This window comes from Quercus robur, chromosome 2, assembly GCF_932294415.1.
Source record: "Quercus robur chromosome 2, dhQueRobu3.1, whole genome shotgun sequence".
Taxonomy (NCBI): domain Eukaryota; kingdom Viridiplantae; phylum Streptophyta; class Magnoliopsida; order Fagales; family Fagaceae; genus Quercus; species Quercus robur.
The window spans coordinates 59,791,646-59,817,613 of NC_065535.1; the positions used below are offsets into that span (position 1 = coordinate 59,791,646).

The window sequence follows — 25,968 nt, forward strand, 5'->3', positions numbered from 1 at the left end:
GTCTAACTCAACATTCACAATTTCACACGGAGCAGAGCATTGGCATATGGCGGATATACACACAATTTTCAGGTGCAAAAGCAGCCAAACATGACTAGAATTGTTGCAGGCAAGTTAACTCCATGTCTTTTTAATTCAAGACAAATATAGGTCCATAAAGCCAATCAGAACGATTCAGGAGAAATACAAATAAATCATTTTAAAGGCCATTATATTCCTGACCATACATTAGCATCTCCAAAGCCCCCCTCCCAACCCCATCACTACAGTACATATTTTAGGGCTAATCATCAAGAAACCTGATCTTGCTAGAGACGTGGTCTTGGCTGTTGAATGGATTTTCTATTTTTCAGCTACCAAGAGCAGTAAGAATACAGTAATAAATGAATCCACACCTTGCGAAAAATTGTGTGAAGCCTTATTCTTGATGGAATTCTTTCTCTTTTGAGGCAAATGTTTCTGCAACCAGTAGAGGGAAAGCAATGGTTGCATCACAATGTACCTGGCAATCCAGTCAAGAGGAAAACACTTAGAATAGTATATTTGTTGCACTTCTAAGTTCTATTACACACGCAAACACTGAGATGAAGGCAACACAACTAATCCATAAAAGCAAAGAGGAAAACACTTAGAATAGTATATTTATTGCACTTCTAAGTTCTATTACATATGCAAACACTGAGATGAAGCAACACAACTAATCCATAAAAGTAAAGAGAACAAAAGGCTAAAGATTTGCTTTAGTATAGTGAGAAGAAAAGCTAGAAGGCAACAACCAAAGCAGTGATGAGACAAACACAATATACCTTAACAGTCTTAGCAGAACCTCGTATTTTCCCCCATGATACAGCCTCATCAGGACAAGCTCCAGAGTCACTCCCATCAAACTCTTGTGCAGTATTAATGAACACGGCATAATCTGCACCATTACGCATCATATTGGCATTGCAAATGTGATGCTTGGGGAGCCCCCCTCCAAGAATTATCATGCCAGTCTTCCTAGGATTCGCATGTACTGCTTCACCATTTATGGCTCTAATGTCTGTTCAAAGAGTTTGTAGTTTCAATTCTCTACTTGTTAAATACCGGCTCACAAGATTGTTGAAAAAGGATATGCATACCTTGAACTATGTCGACGATCAGACCAGGGCTGCGGAAGGAATGGAAGTACAACATGTCCCCTAGTGAGCCATCTGTTAGGCTTGGACAGTAAACTGGAATGTTGTTCTGGAAAAGATTGACAAAGAAAATCAAATATCTGTGAATCTCAAAATAACCACTTCTGTAGCATTATGTTGAGCAATTACTTCAAAGTAGCAAGTGAACAATGCTTCACAACTGATCAGAGTTCAAATACCTACTAGATTACCATAAAGACCACAACAATGGCACCATCTAATACACTACAACAGCCAAAAACCGTCCATAGAAATACTAACTTTTAATTTGAGTCATCATTCCTAATTCAAATGCAACTTCTGTAACACATGAAAGCTAACCTACCCATCAGAAGATTATTACAGGACATCTTAGTGTTTATGGTTTTTAGTCCAGAAATACTTTCCCACAGCTAAACTTGCTACGTGACTTATTCTGATACTACCAAAACCTAACATCAAAGTAGCAGCAAGTTACAGGATGGTCCAGAGTCTGGAGCACACAGAAAATATATAATATGCATTCAAATGCTAACAAAAGCTTTGTAAGGATTATGTATCTTGAATCTCAGTGTCAATAGAGAGGCATCTGAAAAATCTAGATGAAAGAAATCTAAAGTTAGCTCTCTTTTGTATATTTAAATAACTAAAGCATAAACACCTCTATTTATTTTTTCTAAAACTCTCTTCTAATATGTTTTACTGTTACAATTTCTTCTCTTTCTCTTTCCTTCAATGTAGTTCACTTTACTTTCCAAAAAAAAAGGATGTAGACCGCTTTGGATAGGGTTTGAGTTGCTTGAGCTGTCAATGAAACTGATGTGTTACAAGAGAACCAGAAGTCTTGCAAAAAAATTTCTCATATGTAGTAAAAAATTTAAGAAACAAAAATTCTCAGAAGGTTGGGATTATAGGCATCATTAGTAATGCTACATAATAAAATGGCATTCCCATGAGTTCCACTGAACTTACTATTTAACCAGCATTGAACAATGTTGAACATAAAAATAAGTAAAATTAGGGGAAAATAAATAATAAAAAACAACCAAAAAAAAGTGACTAAGAAACATGGTAAGAAGGGAGAAAGGGCCTGCTCCCAAAATATAAAGCTACAAGCACTTGCCTTGTAAGCCCAGTAGAGGTATGAACTCTTGTTATTAATTTCTTTTCCCAAGCGAGCAATCAACCTCGATGGTGTCCATGATACATTCTGAAAATCCAAAACAAAATAGGTTATCACTTTCCATCAACAGGGCAACAGGAGAAGAAGATTACATATTAAAATGATATTTTCTCCTCAAAGTTCATCAAGGCATTGTATAAAGCATACATGGGCTGGGAGACCAAAACTTAAGGCACATATCAGCACTCAATAAGTACATTAGCAACTCAAAAATCTTTTTTCCTTTTTCTTTTTGAATCATTTAAGTTTAACAGGTACTGATTTATTTACATTCAAAGCCCGGGAAATGTAATCCGTCAAACAAGTAAATCACTCTACCAGTTTTGAAGCAGATTAGAACAAAATTAAGCTTGCAATTCTCAATCTGCAGAAGAACAGCATTAAAGGAATACCTCTTCAGTTTGTTCTTTCAACATCTGGTCAAAAATCGGAATTATCCAATCCTCAAATTTGCAGTAGTTGTCGTTAGGAACCAACAAGTTACCAATGCGGTTCAGTCCTTTTGATCTTAAATAGGCTCCAGGTAAAGAAAAGTCACCTTTATATGTGGGCGCAAGGCATTTTATCAGATCTTCCTCAATACCACCAGCTGTTGTAACCACCACATCAACCTGCAGTTATCATAAGAGTAGTAACACTTCAAATTATTCTAAACAACAACATTAACACATATACTGCTGTAATTCCTTTTATGGCTTACAACCCAGAATATCAAACTTATTCAAATTGTTGATTATATATCATACAGAAAGAAATAACACTTCTATTGATAAATTTACATGCAATGCAACAACACAATAATGACCATTCATTTATAAATCCTTTTATAACTCAAAACCAGAAAAATCAAACTTAATTTAAATTGTTGATAAAGGTAAACCCAAGGCAAGCCAATAATAATGATACTATAAACCCTTTCTATTATTATTATTATTATTATCAAAAAAAAAAAAACCCCATAAAATTAAACTAATTCAAATTGTTGATTACGAGTCCATTTGGTTAGGTGTTCTAAGAGCTTAAAAGTGCATTTTTAAAACTCAAAACTCCGTTTCACAACAACAACTCCTCATAGCTTTTTTTTTTTTTACAAACGCTCATTTTAAACTCAAAACACCATTCATTACTCACCATATGATGCTCAACAAGATAGCGAACCACGTCCCTAACACCGGAAGACGTAAGATTTGAAGTAAAACCCAGGAAAACTTTGCACCTCACGGACTTTCGGTACGACGGGTCTCCCTCCTCCTCGCTACAATCTTCCGCTACACTCTCGTCCGCAAGCCTCCAATCTAGCTTCAATCCAATTCAAAAACAATCAAGTCTAGTGACAAAATTCTAACAACTAATTTTTTTTTTTTTTTAATTTTTTTTTCAGAAACAGAAACTAACCATTTGATTAACAACTTCAATTGCGTCTCCCAAATTGGAAGCTTGAAAGCCGGTGGAAACCATGGACTTGAGAAGCTGGGAGTGGTTGACTCCTTGATTGAAATCGTAACCCTCGATCTTAATACATTGTCCCTCTAGGTTTTCTGATTGTTTGAAAACCGTCGAGTGCACAGATGACATGAGATTGAGATCTTCCTTCATTGCTTCCCCCATTGTTTTCTACTTCTGCAATCAGAGAAGAAAAGAGAGGAACGTAGCAGCAGCCACCAAATTTTCAATTGGAGAAAAATGAGAGGGAGGGTTGCGTTTAGGGTTTAGCAAAAACTGTTAGTAAAAACTAAAAAACTGGAAAGAAAAAAAAAACCCTCTCTCTCCAACTTTTTTTCCTTGCCTTTTTTAATTATAGCTTTCTATTCTTTCTTTTTTAAGCTCGTACAGTACCCTTGACCGTTGAGTAGTGTTGAAGCTGCAGTTGTTGGATTGTGGAGAACGGTGATTTGCGTTTGCTTTGCATCTGACTGGGCCTTTGGATTTTGATTTGCGCCACAATGGGAGAGGTTTTTTTTTTTTTTTTTTTTTTTTTTTTTTAATGCTATTGGGAATTTGGTGGATAAAAAAACCTAATTTATACGTAATATATATATATATATATATATTTTTTTTTTTTTTTTTTTTATATCGCATATTCTGGCTTGTCAATTGGCACAAGCATCAAGTCACTTTAATCTTCTTCTTCTTTTTTTATGAATTCACTTTAATCTTTTTATATCTTATTTCTCTCTATATTTATATCCACATTTTTATCTTTATTTTTATGATTTTATATATATATATATATATATATATTCATATCAATATAATACATACATATATATATATATATAATAATGTAAGTTTGATGTACCAATTTACCACAAAAAAAAAAAAAAAAAAAAAGTTTGATATTCCACACCCTTGGTCCATAGACTCAAAGGACAAGTCATATATTTTGAGTTTCGATTTCCATTCACCCGGTATTAGCCGGTATTAGTCCATAGACTTGAAAGACATGCTCAAAGGTCTCAAATTTCATCCATTATATTATCGATCTATCAGATTTTCAAGATGTTTCATGAGTAAGGAGTGAAATAGTCTGACCAAAGGCTGAAACACGACTTTCTTATATTAAAAAAATGTAAAATAAAAGTATTTGACCTTTTATTGAGTTTTTCTAATATTTTTACATAAACTTCTGAAAATCCACATATTTTTCACGTCATCTAAAGTTGTCCACGAGTGGGTTGGTGTCAAGTTTAGGTTCAAATTGACAATTGACCCAATTAAGGTGGGTCTGGGATCAAGCAACTTATTGTCGATTGTACGGTATATAGGTCTTTTTTTTATATATATACAAGATAAAAATTCTACTCTAACCTAATCTAATTGTATATGTGTGTGAAAGCTCCATTCTACAGATTTGAACCCTGATCTTTGCCCCCTACACACCACAAATACTTATATTTGTGGAGTGACCATCGCACCAAGAGTATGCGGTGGTATAGGTATATATGTTAGACTGCCACAACTTGGGTGATTCAAAGGTCAAATTGGTCAAAACAGCCTTAAAATTGGTAATGTTAGCAAGCATGGTGAAGTTGAGATTTCCAATTGAGATATGCCTAGATCCAATCAAGTTCTCACTAGATATGGTTGGAACTCGCAACATTTGGCAGCAATTTCAACATATTGGAGGCACACGATAAAAATTGGAAGAGAGAAGGAAGAGTACGATGGCATTCTATCAAATCGGTTGGAGTCGGTTTCAAGCGAGGAGAATTGCCAATCAACCTAAAATAGTCGAGTTTTCTTGGCAAAGATTCATCACCAACTATCATATTGGTTGACTAGGTCAAAATTCGATTTAGATCCCTTCGGATCAGAAGGTTTTGTCTGATCTAGTCACAACTGGACAACCCTAACATCATCATTTTGATATTTTTTTAAATTTTAATTTTTAGAGTTATAAATAGTGTTATACTATGTCAGTTTAAACTAATTATAAATCATAATCTTGTAGGATAAAGTAACTTTACACTAAATAATGCTCCTTAAATTAAATTTGATACACTAACTAAACAAAATTGTGTTTTATATTTTTTACGCAAGTTTTAAATAATGAGATGGGTTCAAGTTACACCTAGTGTAACTTTTTAGAGTTACACATTTTCTAAACCATTAGATTTAAGTAGATCCAACGGTAAAAAAGAAACTCATTAATACTAATATTCTGATTAAGATCTCATTAATTATCCCTTATTTATTGCATTCCATACCTATCTCTAAACCTAAAAAAACAAAAAAGACCAAAATATAGTACTTGGTACTGTTGTAGAATGCAGACCAGGAAACACAACATTTTGGAGTACGTGAAGCTTCAAATTGCGAGTAACTACCGGTTACATTCCAAGTCTCTACCATAAACCAGAAAAATTATGTCATAAAGAAAGCAAAGCATATATCATCAAACCATATAATTTAATCTCTAAATTCTTGGCAACTTCATAATATTAGCTCCCAAAGAAAACAATATTCATATTAATTCTTCAAAACTTCATAATATTAGTTCCCGAAAACAATATTCATAGTAATTCTTCAACCAACATACTTGAAATCTATGTATTTCTAGTGAGAAAATAAAATAAAAAAAGATTGTATAATTATAAAAAAAAATATGATATATGCATAATGAGTGACATATATAAGACATGTTTTTTGCGTTTGTGGCAAGTTTAGGGTTAGGATAATTTGTGAATTTTATTTTTTGGTTTAACTCTTTATAAACAAGTATAAAAATATAAAAATAAAAGAAGAAGAAGAAGACGGTTTTAATTTTTAATTGATTAAGCTACTTGATATAGTTTGTTTTACCGAATTCGTTAAAAACTTCCCAAATTGAAGACTACTCCTTATAATTTTTTTTTTTTTTTTTGGGAGAAAAGTCAGCACTCAGCAGTAATTTCAATCACCAAGTAATCTTAGATTCATGGTAGAACTGTTGTAGTCGAACCATGCGTGTGGTTCCCAACTTTTAAAGGATTGTATAATGAATTATTGCAGCACCAAGGTGGCCTTTTTCTGCATCTTGCATGTGCCAATGGACTATTAGCATACTTATTATTTTGGTATTTCAAATATATATAAATATATATATATATATATTATTTTGGACTTTTTTTTTTTTTTGGAGAAACGGTGGAAAAAAAAATTATAGAAAGATGTATACTTTTTTATGTTTTTTTTAAGTTTAGAGATATGTATGGAATGCAATAAATAAGGGATAATTAATGAGATCCTACTCAGAATATTAGCATTAATAAGTGTCTTTTTTGACCGTTAGATCTACATAAATCCAATGATTTAAAAAATGTGTAACTTGAACCCATCTCTTAAATAATTTGATAAATTATTTTACTATAAACACTTTAATTTGACCTTTTACTTATTGATGCTTAGTAATTAAATATGTATTATCTTTCCGTGCATTATAAGGGTTAACCACCAATATTTATATATTTATATGCGTTTGTGTCTTCCTGTCATGTCATAAACTATTAGCACATAGTGTGGACATTTTCAAAATAAATCATTTTTATTTATAAAAAGTAAAAATAACATAATTTCATAGTTATTTAATTAGTCTTCCAATTTATCTTTTATTCGTCACACACACATATAAAGAGAGATAGAGAGGGTGTTTGGTGTAAATTACACATTAGTTTTGTTCGAATATAGGATAAAAGACTTGAAAATGGTTTAATGTGACAATTTTTGTTTTCTTCTTAAGGAATTTATGGATGAATTAAGTCTTATTAAACAAGTGGATTTAATATGACTTGGTGTTAGCTAAAAGACTTGTACCTCAACTACTTAGTACCTTCTAGTATTTATAACAAAGATATCCCGGGCTCAAATCCCTCATTGTAATTATTAGGGGTGTCCAGACTCGACCGCGACCCGCCGGACCGACCAACCCGCCCAATCTCCACCCGATTTTAGCCCGAACTGATGCTCCCGTCGATTGGTTTCGGGTTTCCGCGCCCAAGGCCCGACGCTGGCGGGTCAAGTGGTGGGTTTTCTTCTCCAAAACTTAAGCTACCCGACCTAACGGAGGTTATATGCAAATCTGGCAAAATCAGCTCAAATCCGAGGAGATCCAACGAGTTCTCAACCATATTTGGTGAGATTTAGCCAAATCCGGCCATCCTCAGCAGATTTCAGAGATTTTGGTGCAAATTTCGACGATTTTGATGCAGATTTGGTGAGTTTTTACATTTTCCGGCGATGATTTTGCAACTCCGGCAACAACTCGAAATCGACCGAACATACCTGATCTCCACTCAAACCCAAAACCGACTCGATTGATTGGCGTCGGTGGTCGGTTTCAGGTCACTCTTCTTTCCACCTGATGCCGCACGGGTCGAGTTCGGGCTGGGTCGAAAACCAACCTGACCCGACTCATGGACACCTCTAGTAATTATATATATATATGTGAATGACTAGGTGCTAGTTGTCATTTTAGATTTATGATATCACAATTCTTTTTGTTTAGGCAAAATCTTCAAAACTCATATCATTATGTGTTATTAAATTTAAAACAAGCACTTTATACTAGCTATTGTTTTTTAATTCCCTTAATTTTGAATTCTTAAATCCAAACTCAATCCTAGTGTAAATTTCCTCAATATTACAATAGTTAATAACTTTATATTGAATTCATTTTTGATAATCCTGAATCATATCGTCTCTCTCTACCCTCTATATTTGAAAAATACCAAGATGATTAGACATTAATAATTATTCATTTATAAAATATTTAAATTTCAATTTATTTTAAAATTATAAACAAAAATGAAAATATGGATCAAATAATAAATAATATCTAATCAATATAAAATTTGAAGTGCCTGTTAAAAACAAAATAACATATAATCTAATGGTAAGATTTTGGAAAATACTTATCCAATAAAAAATTATTAGGTAATGTAATACTATTAAGAATTATACGTTACAATTTTATTGACATCCAAATAAAATAAGACGTCAAATATGAGTCCAGCTTTTAATCTTTTTAAAAAAAAAAAAACTCACACAAGAGGGAGAAGATGAGATCCTCACACAAAGGCACACCACAATCAATTTACAAATGAGCAAAGAAGCAGAAGATAACATTTCTTTTTCAACTTACCATTTGAAGGTAGATTTTTTTTGGGCCCAAATCCAATTCTCCAATTTTCCCAATTTCAGTCTTGGGAAAATATTTAACACAACTTCGACTTTTTAGTTCTACTCGCAAGGGGGGGAAACTTATAAGGCATAATGCTCGACCATAACCATTAGAAGAGAGCAAGGGGGTATTAATAAAAGGGCATAATGCACGGCCACAGTTTCAATTCAACCATCACATCTGTAGTCACAGTAGCCCAAGCAATCTCAGCTCCAACCCAAACTATACAAAGGATTAGTCCATCAAAGAGACGTATATGCCACAAGCAAGCACATATCTATACCTCATGCCTGTATCCATCAACAACAAACTGAAAACATGGGTAGGTTCCTTCTATGCACCCCTGCACCTATAGCAGTGACTGGTGGTATAATGCCACAACATGGCTGAAGATGCAAACGGATGAAATGGCAATTGTTAAGACATATGAAGATCTGGTCATGTAATCAATAACAGATTCAGGAAGTTGACTATAGAAGTGCAACCATAGATTAAAATGGATAACAGATTTAGGACATATGAAGGTCTGGTCATGTAATGGTTGGCATCCATGTCAAATTAAGATACTTTTTAAGTAACAATATGACCAAATTCTCAGGTAGATCTAGTTTGAATTTGTACCATCATGTTTCAATACTGAACAAACAATCAATTTATGAAGAGAAAGGAAACAAAGTCATGTCCATCATCTCATTCATCAACAGAGACAAAATTACAACTGACTGAAGAAGAAAAGTAGACAACATAACAAATGCTTGCTAACAAAGGCAAAATGTGATCATATGGGCAACTCTATGCCCCTTTCCCTCCAAGCATGTCGAAAAAGGCAAGTTGGAAGTCTAAAGAAAATAACCCAAAACCTGACCACCCACATTCTTTTTAATTGCCTCTTCGTGATCCAAAACACCATCTGGAGTTGTGATTACAACATAACCCCACTGCACAGAGAGAGGGAGAGACAAGTAATAAGATAAGTCAGAAGAAGAGGAATTTCATTCTTTCATAAACAAGTGAGATTTCATTAACACAAACATGGAGCCCATTCTTCCCCCAAGCCTTTTCCAATATAAAAAGGGAAAATGAGCATCCATGACAGAATGTTGAAAATCAAAATGTGACAAACCTGATGTGTTGGTAGCATACGCAATCTGTAATTTTCAATATCTCTTGCCTTGATATCCTGCCTGTAAGTGAGAGCCTTGCAATCTTTAACCCTGCCTTGTAGTTCAACTGTTATCCTCCCCACTCTATGCGGATCATAGACCTGATAATCCTTGATGTACCCTAAAATGGAAGGAGGAAATGCACATGTATAGTATCTGCTCCAATCCATGGGTAGCAAAGCTTTGCTGGTCTAGAGAAGGTGGCTTAAAAAACTTCCTAAACTGCCCCTACATAAGCATGGATTCATATAGAAGCAAAGGAACTATCTGAAAATGCCTAAGACTAACCTTTCATAAGCAGCTAGAGCTGCTGTGAGGAAAATTAAATGAAATCATACTTCTGACCCCAATGAAACATAAGCAGCTATCCAATTAATCAAGTAAAATACAGGCACCTCCTCGTCTCCCATTTATGTTTATTTACTATTTTTAGTAACTTCGGGTTTCTAATTATAATAGGGACCTCCCAAGGGTTCTAAACTAAATTATCTCCCTCTTACTTTATGGCAACTGTTTCAACCTCCCGTCTTTTAGGGATATTGGACAAAGAATAAGACTAAAGGCACCAGTACTTGAAAAATAATAATAAAACAAGTAGAATTTTGGCTTGGACACAGTATATGAGCTACTTATAAAAATAAAAATAATAAGTATACGAGCCCTAAATCAAATAGTACTTCCTCCTCCCACAATAGGTGGAGGATATGACAATGGGTTCAAAATTCACCAGATCAAGCATTACCAAAAATCAAACAAACTTAGACCATAATTAGTTCAGAATAGAAACATATAGAAGTCAACAAAAACACACAAAATAACAAACCTTGAATTGAGTGTTACAGCACTGGACTTCAAACTATATTAACATTGAAAAGAGAATCTAAAATGCTCTAAAATTCACATGAAATGAAACAGAACCATGATGCAATCCTCCACCACTCTATTTATAGTACCAGATTTCTAAAACAAACCCCATTAAAAATTTTATGGGTAGGAATAAAATGGACAATCCACCATCCTTTTCCAATTCCAAACACTCTAATAACTCAGTGTCCACCATTTCTGGTAGCTCCAACATTATGACATCATAATTTGAAGTACCCACCGACCTTTTACCACTTCAGTACCAAAAACCAAACACAAATATTATAAATAAAAACTAAACCATTGAAGTTGCAAAGATCCTTAATTTATACAAACCCACCACGAATTCAAATAATAAGGGACTCCGAAAGTATAAATGGGAAAATTTTATGGAAGCAATGGAAAAAGTAGAACTATAAAGAAAACCCATATCGGCAAAGAGAGGAATAGTACAGATTTACCTCGATCTTTCATGATCTTGAGAAAGGAAGAAATAACATTGGAGATAGGCTTCAACTCCACAGTTGCTTTTCCTCTCTTCTCCGCATTCACTATCGATCTCAACGCATCGTTCAATATCCTCCTCCCCATCTCTCTCTCTCTCTCTCTCTCTCTCTCTCTCTCTCTCTCTCTACCCTGAAAGCCTAAAACCCCTAAGTCGGACAGAGTCACACAGTGAGTTCTGCGAGGTTTGGGGGTTTTTGATTTTGAGTGGCATTTTGGATATTCGAATAAATGGCATGGACATTTTCGACTGACAAACTGTCTCAGAGAGGAAAATGTTATGGTTTTTTTTTTTTTTTTTTTTTTGATGGCATGGCTTCTGCCCAGTGTTTGGGCACGTGTCATAATCACAGCAGTCCCAGCGACGCTGGACCGAAGTCACGCTCTTTTTTGCTTAATTTATCAAATATATCAATTTAATAATTTTAATTTACTTTTGTTTTGTTTTAATTAATTTTATCTTTATTATTAACAATATGAAAATAAAAAATAAATAAAAATGTTATGTCTATAAAATTTTCACAACACTTTTACAACAAATCTTAAGTGATAAATTATTATAGGTGGGCAAAAAAGCAATTTAAACTGTGGATTCAAATTATAATCAATAACAATTTGACATTTATAATTTGCTATGAAAGTATTGTAAAAATATTATAAATATTGTATTTCTCATAAAATAAAGATATATGATCTTGAATATTAACTTTAACTAGTCGCCAACTCGTGCGATGCACGAGATTCTTCAAAAAGAAAAAAACAATATTGCAATTATCATTTGCTGCACTAAATCAAAATGTCTCAAGACTCACTAATCAAATAATACAACTAAATGGAGAAGACCCAAGCATAACATAAAATCTTCACTAATTCAAATATTAAATATTGTCAAACCTAGTACATGCTTGTGCCCAATAAAAAATTATAAAGACAAATAAGGGATAAAGAAATCTTGTATATCATCTCCATAAAAATACATACATGCCAAAAAGATTAATACCACTACCATAGGTCCATTGGCAATGAAGTTATTTTCATAGTTACATATATACTGTGAATAAACAAATAAACAAATTGCAATAATGATTGCAATCTTATTTTCATAATAAATAAATAGAATATAGTTACCAATGTCAAATTTTTTTGCTATGACTCAAAAAGAGTAGAGAAAGAACATAATACAACAAATCTACATTATATAGAAGAGTACATCATATATTTATTCAACATAAAACATAGAGTTTTATAAAACATCTTTGCTTGCTCACATTTCCAACCACATCTCTTGTGCTTAGATACCATAGATATTGTTTTTTCAAAATCACGAATAGACTTTGCCAATAAAGCCTTCTCCATGTCAAACCCTTTTGCTTTGCCTTAAAATAGTTCCTAGAAAACAGCTGCTCTACCCAAGTTAGGGGCTTTGAGAACAGAAGAGTTATAGTATTTGAGAAAGTGCGATAACACACCACATTCTCCCTCAAATCTACATTTTAGTAGAAGGATCTCATTCCTAGCCAAATCATTTTTCCTTTAATACCAAGCAAAACAAAAACAAAAAACTAAACGTATATTATGTCCAGATAAAAGCAATCCTTAAGATTATTAAAACCTGATGTCAGTAAGAGCACCTCAATGTTCCACACATTCAGCAACTATGCAACAATATTAGTTCCTAAGGAAAAAAAAAATGCACAACCCAAATATATAATCCAACAATATGCACAAAATGCTCTTCTTTTCTAATAAATCAGATCATTCACATAAGGCATAATAGAAATTAGAATTAGAAATCTGAATAAAGAAATACAAATAAGAAAACTAAAGACAACCTAAAAAAGATGTAATCTTTATCTTTCTTTAAAAGAAGGGAGGTTGGGGGACAAAAAAAAAAGTGCAGACAAGAAAAGGGATTGCTTCCCACAAGGGCCACAACATTCTGCATAACAATCTACAGGAAAATCAAAAGATTCCATCAGCAAATTTCTCAAAACATAAAACTGCATAAGCAATAAATTCTTTGAAAGTTTTAATTAAGAGAATTATACTTCAGTTTATGAGGTTATGAGGTTAAAAGAAGTACAATTCATGCATTAAAAGATTGATTATGAGGTTAAAAGATTCAGTGAACAAAAAATGCATGTATTTAAAACTATGATTGCCAACACTAATAGAGAACAAACATCTGAGAGTATAGCTCTCCCAGGCATTCTATCAAACCCTTGTTAGGAATCTCAAACAACTATAGTAACCAACCCCAACCTTAAAAAAAAAAAAAAAAAAAAAAAAAAAAATCCCACAAAAACTCAAATATTTTAGTCATATAGCAATATACAGCAATACCCAGAAAAAGAAATTTTAATTTTTGGGGTTATACCATCCTCCTTTCCTCTCATCCTAATAATTCCAATTCTCCAACACTACCAACCATGAACGGCTAAATAAAAACAAATCTCAAGAAAAACCCAAAACCTAAGTCATAATGTCCAAATTTTTAAAACAAAAAACAATTACCAGCAGACCATGAATCGCTAAATAAAAACAAATCTCAAGAAAAAACCAAAACCTAAATCATAATGTCCAAATTTTTAAAACAAAAAACAATTACCAACAGACCATGAATGGCAAGAAAAACCCAAAACCTTAATCATAATGTCCAAATTTTTAAAACAAAAAACAATTACCAGCAGACCATGAACGGCTAAATAAAAACAAATCTCAAGAAAAACCCAAAACCTTAATCATAATGTCCAAATTTTTAAAACAAAAAACAATTACCAGCAGACCATGAACGGCTAAATAAAAACAAATCTCAAGAAAAAACCAAAACCTAAATCATAATGTCCAAATTTTTAAAACAAAAAACAATTACCAGGAGACCATGAATGGCAAGAAAAACCCAAAACCTAAATCATAATGTCCAAATTTTCAAAACAAAAAACAATTACCAGCAGCCCATGAACGGCTAAATAAAAAAAAATCTCAAGAAAAACCCAAAACCTTAATCATAATGTCCAAATTTTTAAAACAAAAAACAATTACCAGCAGACCATGAACGGCTAAATAAAAACAAATCTCAAGAAAAACCCAAAACCTTAATCATAATGTCCAAATTTTTAAAACAAAAAACAATTACCAGCAGACCATGAACAGCTAAATAAAAACAAATCTCAAGAAAAACCCAAAACCTAAATCATAATGTCCAAATTTCTAAAACAAAAAACAATTACCAGCAGCAGTCTGATGGTGGCGAAATGCATGCTTGACAGTGGGTGGTGGCTCTCTCGATCTCTCTTTACCCAATGACTTTCACTCTCAAAATCTGAGTTTTGCGTTTTGATTTTGGAGAAAGGAAAGTGAGTTTTAGGTTTAACCAATCCTAATCCACCCAATTGTAGAAATCATAAATAAAAATATCAAAAAAACTTAGAAATAAAAAACAGGGCATCTAAGGGTGGCGTTGTAGAAAGGCTTGGAGATGTGGAGCACTAAACTTCTAGAGAAAAAAAAAAAAAAAAAAAAAAAACCCTCAAAAAATCTATTTGGGTTTCTCATAAACGACCCTAAATGCCCAATCTTTATGACCAATCTTGAATCTACAACAATACTCCACGACTCATGGCTTCTTTGCTTAGTTTGTGGTTTTTTAGAATTGTGAGAAACCAATCAGCAAAAGGAAAAAGTAGAGAATAGAGAATAGAGAAGAGAATAGACATACCCTCTACCACGGCTAGGACAGTGGTTTGTTCGGTGATGCCTTCTTTCTATCTCAGACCTGACAGTGCGGGGATGGCTTCTTGGCATGATTGATTTTCAGTGTTGGGTTTTGGGGAAGGTGGGTTTTCAAATATATATATATTTGCGTTTATTGGGTTTTAGAATAGGTTTTGTATTTGGTGGGGAAAAAAAAATAAAAACTTATAAAAAAAAAAATTTAAATGATGACGTGGAAAATTGTGGAAGTTTCAAAAGTTTCGGTTTTATATATATATATATATATATATAGATAATAAATATGAGTAATTTTTTTATCAAAAAATATGACTAATTTATACTGCTATAATAATTTTGTAGTTTTTTTCTTCTAAGCACAGGCAATACACTTGAACTCCCACATGAGATAGGCACCACAAAGGATGACACTCTCACTTGGTTAACACTTATACTCCTTTGCTTAGCATATCGATTGAATTTGAATATACTATTGAATTATAAATAGTAAGGTCCTACTTACTTTTTGGGAAAAAAATTCACATTAGTAGTAATTTCGTGTATTGAATAATCACTAAAATGGTGAATTCATCTATAAAAAAAAAAATGTTTTGCATGAATATAATGTACTTTATATATTATATTAGTTAAAGGTCCGTGCGTTGCACTGTTTACTTAAAGAGATACATGTAAATAAATTAAAATATTCAAAATTTATTAATAATTAGTTAGTCACATTATAAAACACATTAATGTTATGATATTTAATTAATACATGCATTTGAGTCACTTTTTTATGAGCACGGTGTGTAATATATAAATTTTACATTAAAACATAAAATAATGATATACAATCTGTAGGAGCCAACTGTCTAGAAGGTAATATTAAAACTATATGAATTGGGCCTATGGTCCAATCCGAGGATATCAACCAATTCGAGGATGGTTAAATAAGGTTATAATGGGAACGGTATAAGAAGAATAAATAAAGATTGTATGTGATGGTCCAAAACACGTCCGAGGAGATAATTCATCTCAGAAACGGGGATCCGAGATCGGTAAGGATGTCTTATCATCCCAGGTATCCTTCAAGGTTGCATCACAACTAAGAGTTGGGCATTGGATAAGGGATGAGTAAAGGGTGACAACAAATATCTTCAAAAGCTGCTACCTTCACATTAAATGCCTCTCAACCAACTCTTTGGCCGCATTAATGTGGAGGTGATACCTAAACAGTGATTGAGCAGCCTTACAGCTACTAGTTAATGATTCTAAGAGGTGTTGGATGGGACAAAAAGGAGTTCTTAGAATCCAACCTGCACGTGTATGGTAGGGATGATACCAAGATTGTAGTATATAGCATGGGAAGGTGGCTTAAAGGAAGGGATCGGAAAAAATCAAGAAATTCTGATAAAAAATAGTGCGAACCCTTGTAACTGTGTTCTTCAACAAGATATTATAATATAAGCTCATCGGGTTGTGCTGAGGACAGATTTTCTTATTTACTTGTGTTCAACAATCTTAATTCAGCAACTTTTATTGTCCATCTTTTGGAGTAGAACTAGTTCTTTCACCCACGCTCTATAAATTCATTGTTTGGGCTTGTTGGGCTAAAACCCAATCCTACACTGGGTCCAATCCAAATTCAGCCCTTACACAATCAAAATAAATATTAAATTTATTTTAAATTATATACTTGAAACTTTTGCTAGTAGAATTTTTAATTTCTTATAGTTTAGAAAATAGATTGTTATTCATAGTAAATTATTGGTAAAAGAGTTTGATTTACATTAACTATCTATTGTCACTATATTAATTATTAATGAAAATTAATTATCTTTATGCATTTAGTAGTATAACATATTACCAAAATACTTTAATTTTGAAAGGAAACAAAATTGAAAAGGAATGGGCATTTTGAGGAGATAAAACATGGCATTTGAGGCTTATGAGCATTATTTTGACGTTCTCAATGCATAATGTAAACAATGAAAGAATAAGTGTTAACCTTATGTGTGGAGTAAAGTTGCTTTAGATGATTTTATATGAGATCTTCACGTGCTTTGTAACCAAATTGACAAATATTACTATTTTCGTGTGTGTTCTAATAAGTATTACTGTTTACTAAAAAAAAAATAGGGATGTTAATCCCACATTGATTGTGTGTGTCAAGCGTCCGCTGTTTATAACCCCAGTCTACAACTACAATATTACTGTTAATCCTACATTGGTTGTAGTTGTACTCTGGTTATGCAATGTATTATAAACCCGATTAAAAACACTAATATTACTATTTTTTTTTGTGTTCTAATAAGTATTACTGTTTACTCAAAAAAATTATAATTGACAAACAAACTCTTCATTAGAGTGTCATTAAAAAGTAAAATAAATACTAAAGATGAAGAGGAAAAAAAGTTGATATCAACAATTAAGCATTTGTATCTATCCAAAAATTAATGTAGCAATAGTTTAAAAGTTGTAAACTTACTGGAATTTTATACTGTTAAAATTTTAGCTAATAGAGTTTAATCTCAAGCAAACTATCTTCATAAGAGTGTCATTAAAAAGTAAAATCAATACTAAACTTAAACTCAAACTCTCTTAATTCAAGGGAAATAAAAAATGAATTCGTAAAACTTGAACCTTTTAAAGTTTCTAAGCACGATTGATGAAGATAAAATAAAATAATATATTTATCTAAAAAATCATAATAATAGAAAATTTAATGATTGATAAAAATCATGTCTAACCATATTTAATGAGAAGTTGATATGAACAAAAATATAATGTTAGTCTAATTTGTTAAGGTGTGAAGTTGAAATCTAAATCTTTAAAACATCATGATTTTGCTCAATTATTCTCCTTTTTATTAATAAAAATTTTACTACTCGAGAAAATTAATTTAATCTAATAATGCACATAAAAACATAACACAAATACAAATGGAACCCTTGTTGTAGGAGAGAATACAAAATTTGATAATTCTTAAATAATTAATAGATAAAGCGTATTGTAAGGACTCAATTTGTAACGACCCCAAAATGATATTGGGTTCGTACGTTAAGGGCCCAAACAATATAATTTGTAAAGCGTGGTCTGAAAGGCTAGGCCTTGGTCACCGAATAGTAGTTAATCATGGTACTCATATAGAGGTGAACCATGTTTGATCAAGAAGTCTTTCTCCTCGGCATGGCCTGGGAGGCTCTGGTTCTTGGCCTTTTTCCCTAGCCCCTTTTCTGGATTGCTTGCTTCTCTTTTTATATTAACCTTTACCCTTCCTCCAACATCCACGTGTAGGTTCAGCTTTCCAGGGCTGATACTTGTCCCATCAGCCCATACCCAAAGTGGTTGGGGGTAGTTGTAAAAGCTAAAAAGCATTACTCTGTCTAGCGCAGAGTATTTAATTGCAGTAATGGCAGCCTTTCCTTTGTCCTTTGTCGCCATATTGTCCAGGGGTCCTTTCTCTATCAATGTGGAGGTGTTCAGCTTTTCCTTAAACTGTTCCTATACCGTACTTGCCCTTTCTTTCAGGAGCGCGTTGGGATGCCGAGGACAGAATCATCCTCGGCTATATCTTTAGGCCATTTGGACTTTCACTGTATGTCCTCGGCTATATCCCTCCTCGGCTCGGGTCTTGGGCCCTAAAGCAAAGTGGGCCGGGGTCACAAGTTCTCTGGCCCCACACATATATATTTATAGAGGTTTATATAATAGATTTCATGACTCATAAACAAAACTTTAAAAAAAAACCAACACAAAAACAAAGTAGAGAAATACATACCTGTAATAGTTTGGATGGTAGGTTTGATAAAAACTTCTACTATGGATTTCAAAAATATCAAATTGCCTAAGTATAAGGAAAAAAAAAAACAAAAAACAAAAGAGAGTTAGATTTCTAAACAACATAAAAATTGTAAGAGAGCGAGAATTATTGATAATGGGGAGAGAAAAGAAGAAGAATAAGAAGAAGTTGTGCCTAAGAATATATAAGAATACATGGGAAAACAATATATATATATATATATATATAGAGAGAGAGAGAGAGAGAGAGAGAGAGAGAGAGAGAGAGAGAGAGAGAGAGAGAGAGAGAGAGAGAGAGAGAGAGAATTTTCAATTGTGAGGAAATTAGATTTCTAATCATTTTAGGAATTATAAGAGAGGAAGAATTAACTTAGGATGCATGTTTATCCACACACACAAAAATTGTCATATAGATTGAATAGAAAAAATTAGAAGTGATTATCTATAAAAAAAAAAAAAACAAACAAAAAAAAAATGTCATATAAATTGAATACGTTAAATATGTAATTGAATACGTTGCTTTTTTATTTTTTATTTTATTCGTGTACAATTTTTTTTTTTTTTACACGTAGTAATATAATTTAAATAAAAATAAAGGATTATATGAAGATTGTTGCAAATTTTTTATTTTTACATGTATTATGTTGTTGTTTTTTTTACACTTGATAATATAATTTAAATAAAAAAAGATTAGATGAAGAGTTTGGATTGCAATTAAATTAATATTTTTATCAACTTAAAAATTATAGAGAAGAAGATAAGAACAAAAAAAAAAATTATATTTATTTTTTTAAAAATATAAAAAAATGTATGCAATTTGATGAAGCCACTTGGTGCAATCACGGCTTCTAAACCCAACTTTTATTATATAGTATATAATATGATACTGATATGTAATATACCTAATTTTCAAAACAATTTATCTAAAAATTTCAATAAATATTTAGTTAACAAAATCATTACTATAGTGAAATTTACGTAGCAGGTTAAAGAAAAATAATAAATTTCACTTAATATTCATCTCCAAAAAGCAAAACTACAAAATTTTTATATTTCTTAAACAAAATTAATTGAAAAATATCAAATAAAATGTTGTGTTCTATTATTAATCTTAAATATTGTGTTCAATTTTAAAAAATAAAAATAAAAATTTGTGCTAGTAAATTTTGTGATATGCAATAATAACTTGTTAACGTCCATTATAAACTATGTCTAAATATCGCTTTAAAACTTTCCAATAAAGGAAATAAAATATCTGATTGTCCATCCGCAGATGGTTTGCTGTGGAGAACTTCAACTCAAACCCCATCAAGTTGAACATCATCCAAAACCTGCCCACAAATCAAGTGTCTTTGTCACTGTTTATGTCTTATGGTATGCTTGTTTGGGGTAGAATGATAGAAGAGAAAAAAGGGGAGAAGATGGTGTTTGGTTAGGGGAGGAGAAAAGGGGGGTGGGGGAGTGGGACCACCATATAAGAGGAAAAAGTTTTCTTCCTAAATTGGGGGAGAAAACTAGAGAGAAAAGTGAGGGAAGGAGTGGGCTTGGTGTGAAATACCCATTTACCTTCCCCTTTATTTATTAATATTGCTTCTTTTATTTACTGCCTTAGTGCTACTGCTTCTTTCTTCTTTCCTTTCTTCTTGTTTTGCCTTTTCACTATACTGGTTGGCTCTCTTTATCTTTCTTTCTTTCTTTCTTTCTTTCTTTTCATATCAAACGCAACTTTTTTTAATATTATTTTTAGTTTTTTTTTTTTGCTAGATGTTTTATTAGTCGTATTAGTTTGTAAGTTTGTAGTAATTAAAAAAAAATTAGAAACTATTAATAATTTTGTTTTTGTTATGTACTAAGAGAATGGGAGTAAATTTATATAAACTACATTTTCTATCATCTCACTTTTCTACTCAACCAAACAAAAGAATTTTTCATCTCTTCACTTTTCCACTCCCTTAACCAAACATAAGCAGGGAAAACTAAATTTTGTCTATCCACCCACTTTTCCAATCCCTCCTCATTTTTTATTTTCCTACTTTTTTATCCTCTCAACCAAATAGACCCTTATGGTAGCCCCTAGTGCTTCACCACGTGCTTGTAGAAAAGTTGGGTTGCCTCCTCTGCAGGGCATGATGCGATGCTGGGATGAAGACTGTGCACTTGGAGAACTTATCAACCACCACCATAATTGATTTGTGTCCTTGGACTTTAGGAAAGACCCTTAATGAAATCCATAGATACACTTTTTCGAGATTGTTCTGGAATCAGTAGAGGTTGCAGTAATTTTGCTTCCTTTTTCCTTTCTGTTTTCCCTTGCTGAAATACCAAGCAAGGCTTCATGTAAGCCTCGATGTCCTCCTCTATCTTATGAAATGACCAGAGAAAAAGAGAGAGAGAAAAAAAAAACTAAACTAAACTAAACTAGCAATCACATTTCCAATTTTCTTGTGCTAAACCCACCTTTAAGCTTTGATGGTTGGGAAGTAGGGATGGCAATTTTTCCCTGCCCTACTTAACCCCCCCTCCCCCGCTTCACCCTGTGTGGGTTTTCCCCACCCCGCAAAGGTGATGGGGCGGGGATGGGGTAAGATTTTAGCCCCACACCACGGGGCAGGGCGGGGATGGATTTAGACTTTTTAAACACACCCTGCCCCCGCCTCGCCTCGCCCGAGTTGTTAAGGGTTATAATTGTAAATTTTTCATATCCTAAAACCTTACTATAAGGACTCAATTTGTAACGACCCCAAAATGATATTGGGTTCGTACGTTAAGGGCCTAAACAATATAATTTGTAGAGCGTGGGCTGAAAGGCTAGGCCTTGGTCACCGGACAGTGGTTAATCATGGTACTTATACAGAGGTGAACCATGTTTGCTCAAGAAGTCTTTCTCCTCAGCATGGCCTGGGAGGCTCTGGTTCTTGGCCTTTTTCTCCAGCCCCTTTTCTGGATTGCTTGCTTTTCTTTTTATATTAGCCTTTACCCTCCCTCCAACGTCCACATGTAGGTTCAGCTTTCCAGGGCTGATACTTGTTCCATCAGCTCATATCCAAAGTGGTTGGGGGTGGTTGTAAAAGCTGAAAAGCATTGCTCTGTCTGGCGCAGAGTATTTAATTGTAGTAATGGCAGCCTTTCCTTTGTCCTTTGTCGCCATATTGTCCAGGGGTCCTTTCTCCATCAATGTGGAGGTGTTCAGTTTTTCCTTAAACTGTTCCTATACCGTACTTGCCCTTTTTTTCAGGAGCGCGTTGGGATGCCGAGAATAGAATCATCCTCGGCTATATCTCTAGGCCATTTGGACTTTCACTGTATGTCCTCGGCTATATCCCTCCTCGACTCGGGCCTTGGGCCTTAAAGCAAAGTGGGCCGGGGTCACAAGTTCTCTGGCCCCACACCTACTATTTAAATAACATATTAATATTAGCTTATTTTATTCTACCAAATGTGGTTCTCTGCCTTTATTTTGTTATGCGTTATACTATGAGTTTTTTTTTGTTAAACGCTTGGATATACTATTCCATTTTTTTCTAAAAATTGATTTGATTTGATGGGATAAATTTAGTTGTAATTTCAAGTATATTTTTATTAATGAAATAGGTTTCATTAAAAAAATTGTACTAATTTTAGGGCAAATTAACAAAAAGTAGAGTTTTACGGGGTGTGGCGGGGCTTCACGAGGCCCCAAGGGGCGAGGATGGGGTGAGAAAGTTTTCCCCGTCATGCAGGGCAGGGCGGGGCGGGGATGAAAATCCCATCCATCGGCCCCGCCCCGCCCCATTGCCATCCCTATTGGGAGGATGGAAAAATGAGAGGATATAAAATATTTAAGTTATGTTTATGTTAGGTTTTAAGACTTTAGGAACTAAATATATTTGTTGGCGAATCATGATAAAAAAAATGAGTGTAGGTTTAGGCTTGCTCAAAGTTTATTTGTTATAGTTTGAATCGAGCAGAAATTTACAATGCAAAATTGCAAAGCTCAATCAATCGAAAGTAAGACGATTGATCGAGAATCGCAGATCAGAAAATTCTGCAGAAATTTCAAAATGCAGCCAAAGCTCATATGACATGTAGGGTTAAGTGTTTCACTCCTAGTATAAAAGGAAAAACCCTAGTCACGTTTTAGAAGTCTTTGAATAGTTTTGTGTTTTCTCTTGTGTGAGATTTGAGAGGTGTTTACCTTAAAACATAAGGAAAGCTCTACCAAAGTCTAGACTTGAAATCAAGTTTTGGTGGTGATTCAATTGCTGCACAAAGATCCTTCAAAGTACAAAACCTATGAGTGGAGTCTCAAAGTCACAAGTAGGAAAACTTGTGTTTGGTGCAGATTCAAGGAAAGAAGTAGTCGGTGGACTTGGAACTGTCACGTGGTTGTGGTAGTAAGTTTTCTACTCGATGTAGCATTAGGATGTTAGTGGTCTAAGTCCTTTTGTAAAACTTCAATTATTTCATAGTGGATTTGTTTTTACCTTGAGGATAGCTAGATTCTCTAGGTTTTTTACCGGTTTGGTTTTCCTGGGTCATCAGATTTTTGTGTTTTTTACTTTCTACATTATATTTGTTTTGCTAATACTTGTTTAACCTAGACTTGAATAACAAACTTGTTAATCAACTTGGCTTAATATTAGGTTAAACATATTGTGTTAAGGGGTCTAAAAACTTAACAATTTAGTAACAATTTTTGTTTTCTATTTTCAAAGACTTGTTTTTGGGAATATAAAGAAAAAATAATTTTCTTATATTTTTGAAATCAAAAACATGTTTGGTTATTTGAAATTAAAATGATAGTTTTTTGAAGAAAAAAAAAATAGAAAATACTAAATTATGTTGCTACTAGGATTTGAACTCTAATGCTAACTCATTAAATGAGATAGATTCATTAAATTAAATGCGTATTTTCATTGATATTTGAAAATTAGAAATTGAAAACAGTCTTTTGCATGTTTTCAGTTTCCTTTACAAATTGAGTTTTAAGAATAGTTTTTTTTTTTTTTTTGTCCATTTTGGATTGCCAAACAAGCTTTTTAGTTTCAAAAATATAAAATTATTTTTGGAAACAAAATATAGTTACCAAACATACCCTTATGTTTTCCACCGTGTGTGTTTGGCACGGAGGGATAGCTACTTAATTACCATTAGGGCTGTGCATATCCATCAATCCACCTAACAAATTCACAAATCTACCTAACCCATTCCAACCCATATATATTTAATATTTATAAGTATATATTATATGGTTTAATGTACTAATAAAATAGTTTGTGTTGGTTTGATGCTATACTCAAGTTTGATTACCAACATAAATAATATTATAAATATGTTGTTTTTTGTGTTGGTAATCTTATAAATCTGTTGTTCTAATGCTCAATTTTTTTTTTTTTTTAAATGTCCAACCCGTGGTCCAACCCAATCCACATGGAACATAATAGTAAATTAAGACAAACTATAGTTTCCATTGTCTTATTATTCTTTTCAATCAAATAAAATAAATTTATTTTTCCTCTAAAATTTTTTTTTTATTTTTATTTTTATTTTTCATCCTTATACTTTTCATAATTTGTACAAAACATACACGTTGGAAAACACAAATCTTTTACACGTTAGAGCATCCACATCATATATTATGAAATAGCACAAGGGCCAAATTTTGCCCACTCGGTCCCAAAAAAATTCAAATTAGCTTTCTTTTTTTTTTTTTTGTTGAGAAGAAAGACATCATTTATTAAAGTTATCAAAGGGTGGCTTTATCAGCCTGAACAAAAAAATAAGTGATGTGTGGATCATCCTCCATCCACACTGTACTATCTCGAAAGAACACAGCTTGTCTAGTCAGGCTATGAGCAACTCTATTGCCTTCTCTCACAGTATGAGAGTAAGACGATTCTGAAAAGAAACCAAAGTAAAGAGCAGTATCACTAACCAACCACCCATAAGAGGTCAATCCCTTATCACTAGAGCATAGAGCTTTCACCACTGTTGCCGAGTCTTCTTCGACAATAACCTTAGCTACTCCTATCTCCCTGCCAAACTCCATAGCTTTGCATGTTGCCATAGCTTTAACCTCAACAGCTTGAAAAGTGTAGGGTAATTGTTGTACTAAGGACGCCACAACTAGCCCCCTGTTATTTCAGATCACCACACCTATGCCTAATCTATTTTCAACAAGGAAAATTGCTCCGTCATAGTTTATCTTAAAGAAATCTTGAGGTGGTGGAATCCATTTAGATCACTATTTTTGTTGGCGGATTTTGGGGAGGGTGTCATAGCTTTGTACTCCTCCAAACGGTCTTTTAACTAGCTGGGCTAGTTGCTTTGTGGGGCAACAAGGATAATGAAGATGAACCTTGTTTCGTTAATTCCAGATTGACCATACATTAGCTTATGTATCCATTGGCTATAAAATGTATTTTTACTATAGTATGTATCTGTTTGGGATAAGCTAAAAATTTCAGCTTATCTGCAATTTTAGTTTATTTTTGTTACTATTCATGGGTCTCACTACACTTTTTGGTACTATTAATGGGTCCCATTATATTATTCAACTAACTTTTACCTTTATCTATAATACTTATAGCAAAAAGTTTTCAATTTTAACTAAATAAGTTATTCCCAAACAGACACCATATGTGCAAATATATATAAGGGCATATATATATAAGAAGGACGAGAGTGGATAATACTTGTATTGTTACTAGTGTGTGAAGAGAGATAAACAATTAAAAAATTAAAAAAAAATTAGAAACAAAATAAGAAAAATTGATATTTAATAAAATAAAGTTTAAAATAAATAATTTCATGCCAATGTTTTTGAAAACAATGAAAAGTTGTTAAGTAAAATTATATTATGCTAAAATAGACCGATACAAAGAGAGAGTGCAACTACCAATCTACTTGATCCTGAAAATTCAACGTCACATTGGAAAATGAGTGTGA

The 25,968-nt window shown here is 33.0% G+C and overlaps 2 protein-coding genes across 3 annotated transcripts; both read right to left on the reverse strand.

Moving 5' to 3' along the window:
* Positions 1–100: 100 nt before the first annotated feature.
* LOC126714283 (deoxyhypusine synthase) lies at positions 101–4,311 on the reverse strand. 2 transcript variants are annotated; one of them, XM_050414367.1, is made up of 7 exons: positions 3,736–4,311; positions 3,472–3,639; positions 2,733–2,951; positions 2,281–2,367; positions 1,122–1,227; positions 807–1,042; positions 101–502 (listed from the first exon to the last, which is right to left on the reverse strand). In XM_050414367.1, the coding sequence occupies exons 1-7, from the start codon at positions 3,946–3,948 to the stop codon at positions 419–421; spliced, it is 1,113 nt and encodes a 370-aa protein (XP_050270324.1). In that variant the 5' UTR covers positions 3,949–4,311; the 3' UTR covers positions 101–418. The 2 variants fall into 2 exon arrangements, with proteins under 2 accessions (XP_050270324.1, XP_050270325.1); XM_050414368.1 differs by having other exon boundaries at positions 3,472–3,635; positions 3,736–3,884.
* A 5,270-nt stretch (positions 4,312–9,581) lies between these two features.
* On the reverse strand, positions 9,582–11,703 carry LOC126714291 (40S ribosomal protein S15a-5). The gene is made up of 3 exons (XM_050414382.1): positions 11,487–11,703; positions 10,122–10,282; positions 9,582–9,936 (listed from the first exon to the last, which is right to left on the reverse strand). Exons 1-3 carry the CDS (start codon positions 11,614–11,616, stop codon positions 9,838–9,840), a joined length of 390 nt encoding a protein of 129 aa, XP_050270339.1. The 5' UTR covers positions 11,617–11,703; the 3' UTR covers positions 9,582–9,837.
* Between the last annotated feature and the right edge of the window lie 14,265 nt (positions 11,704–25,968).

Bases quoted from the DNA above. Each gene is read 5' to 3' on its own strand.
- LOC126714283 (XM_050414367.1), bottom strand. From the start codon at position 3,948: ATGGGGGAAGCAATGAAGGAAGATCTCAATCTCATGTCATCTGTGCAC. The intron at 3,640-3,735 runs GTTAGTTTCTGT...ATTGGATTGAAG, and splicing joins TTGAAGTTGTTAATCAAATG to CTAGATTGGAGGCTTGCGGA. The intron at 1,228-2,280 runs GCAAGTGCTTGT...AATCTTTTCCAG, and splicing joins ACCTCTACTGGGCTTACAAG to AACAACATTCCAGTTTACTG.
- LOC126714291 (XM_050414382.1), bottom strand. From the start codon at position 11,616: ATGGGGAGGAGGATATTGAACGATGCGTTGAGATCGATAGTGAATGCG. The intron at 10,283-11,486 runs GTAAATCTGTAC...CTTCCATTTTAG, and splicing joins CAAGATCATGAAAGATCGAG to GGTACATCAAGGATTATCAG. The intron at 9,937-10,121 runs GTTTGTCACATT...CTCTCTGTGCAG, and splicing joins GTATGCTACCAACACATCAG to TGGGGTTATGTTGTAATCAC.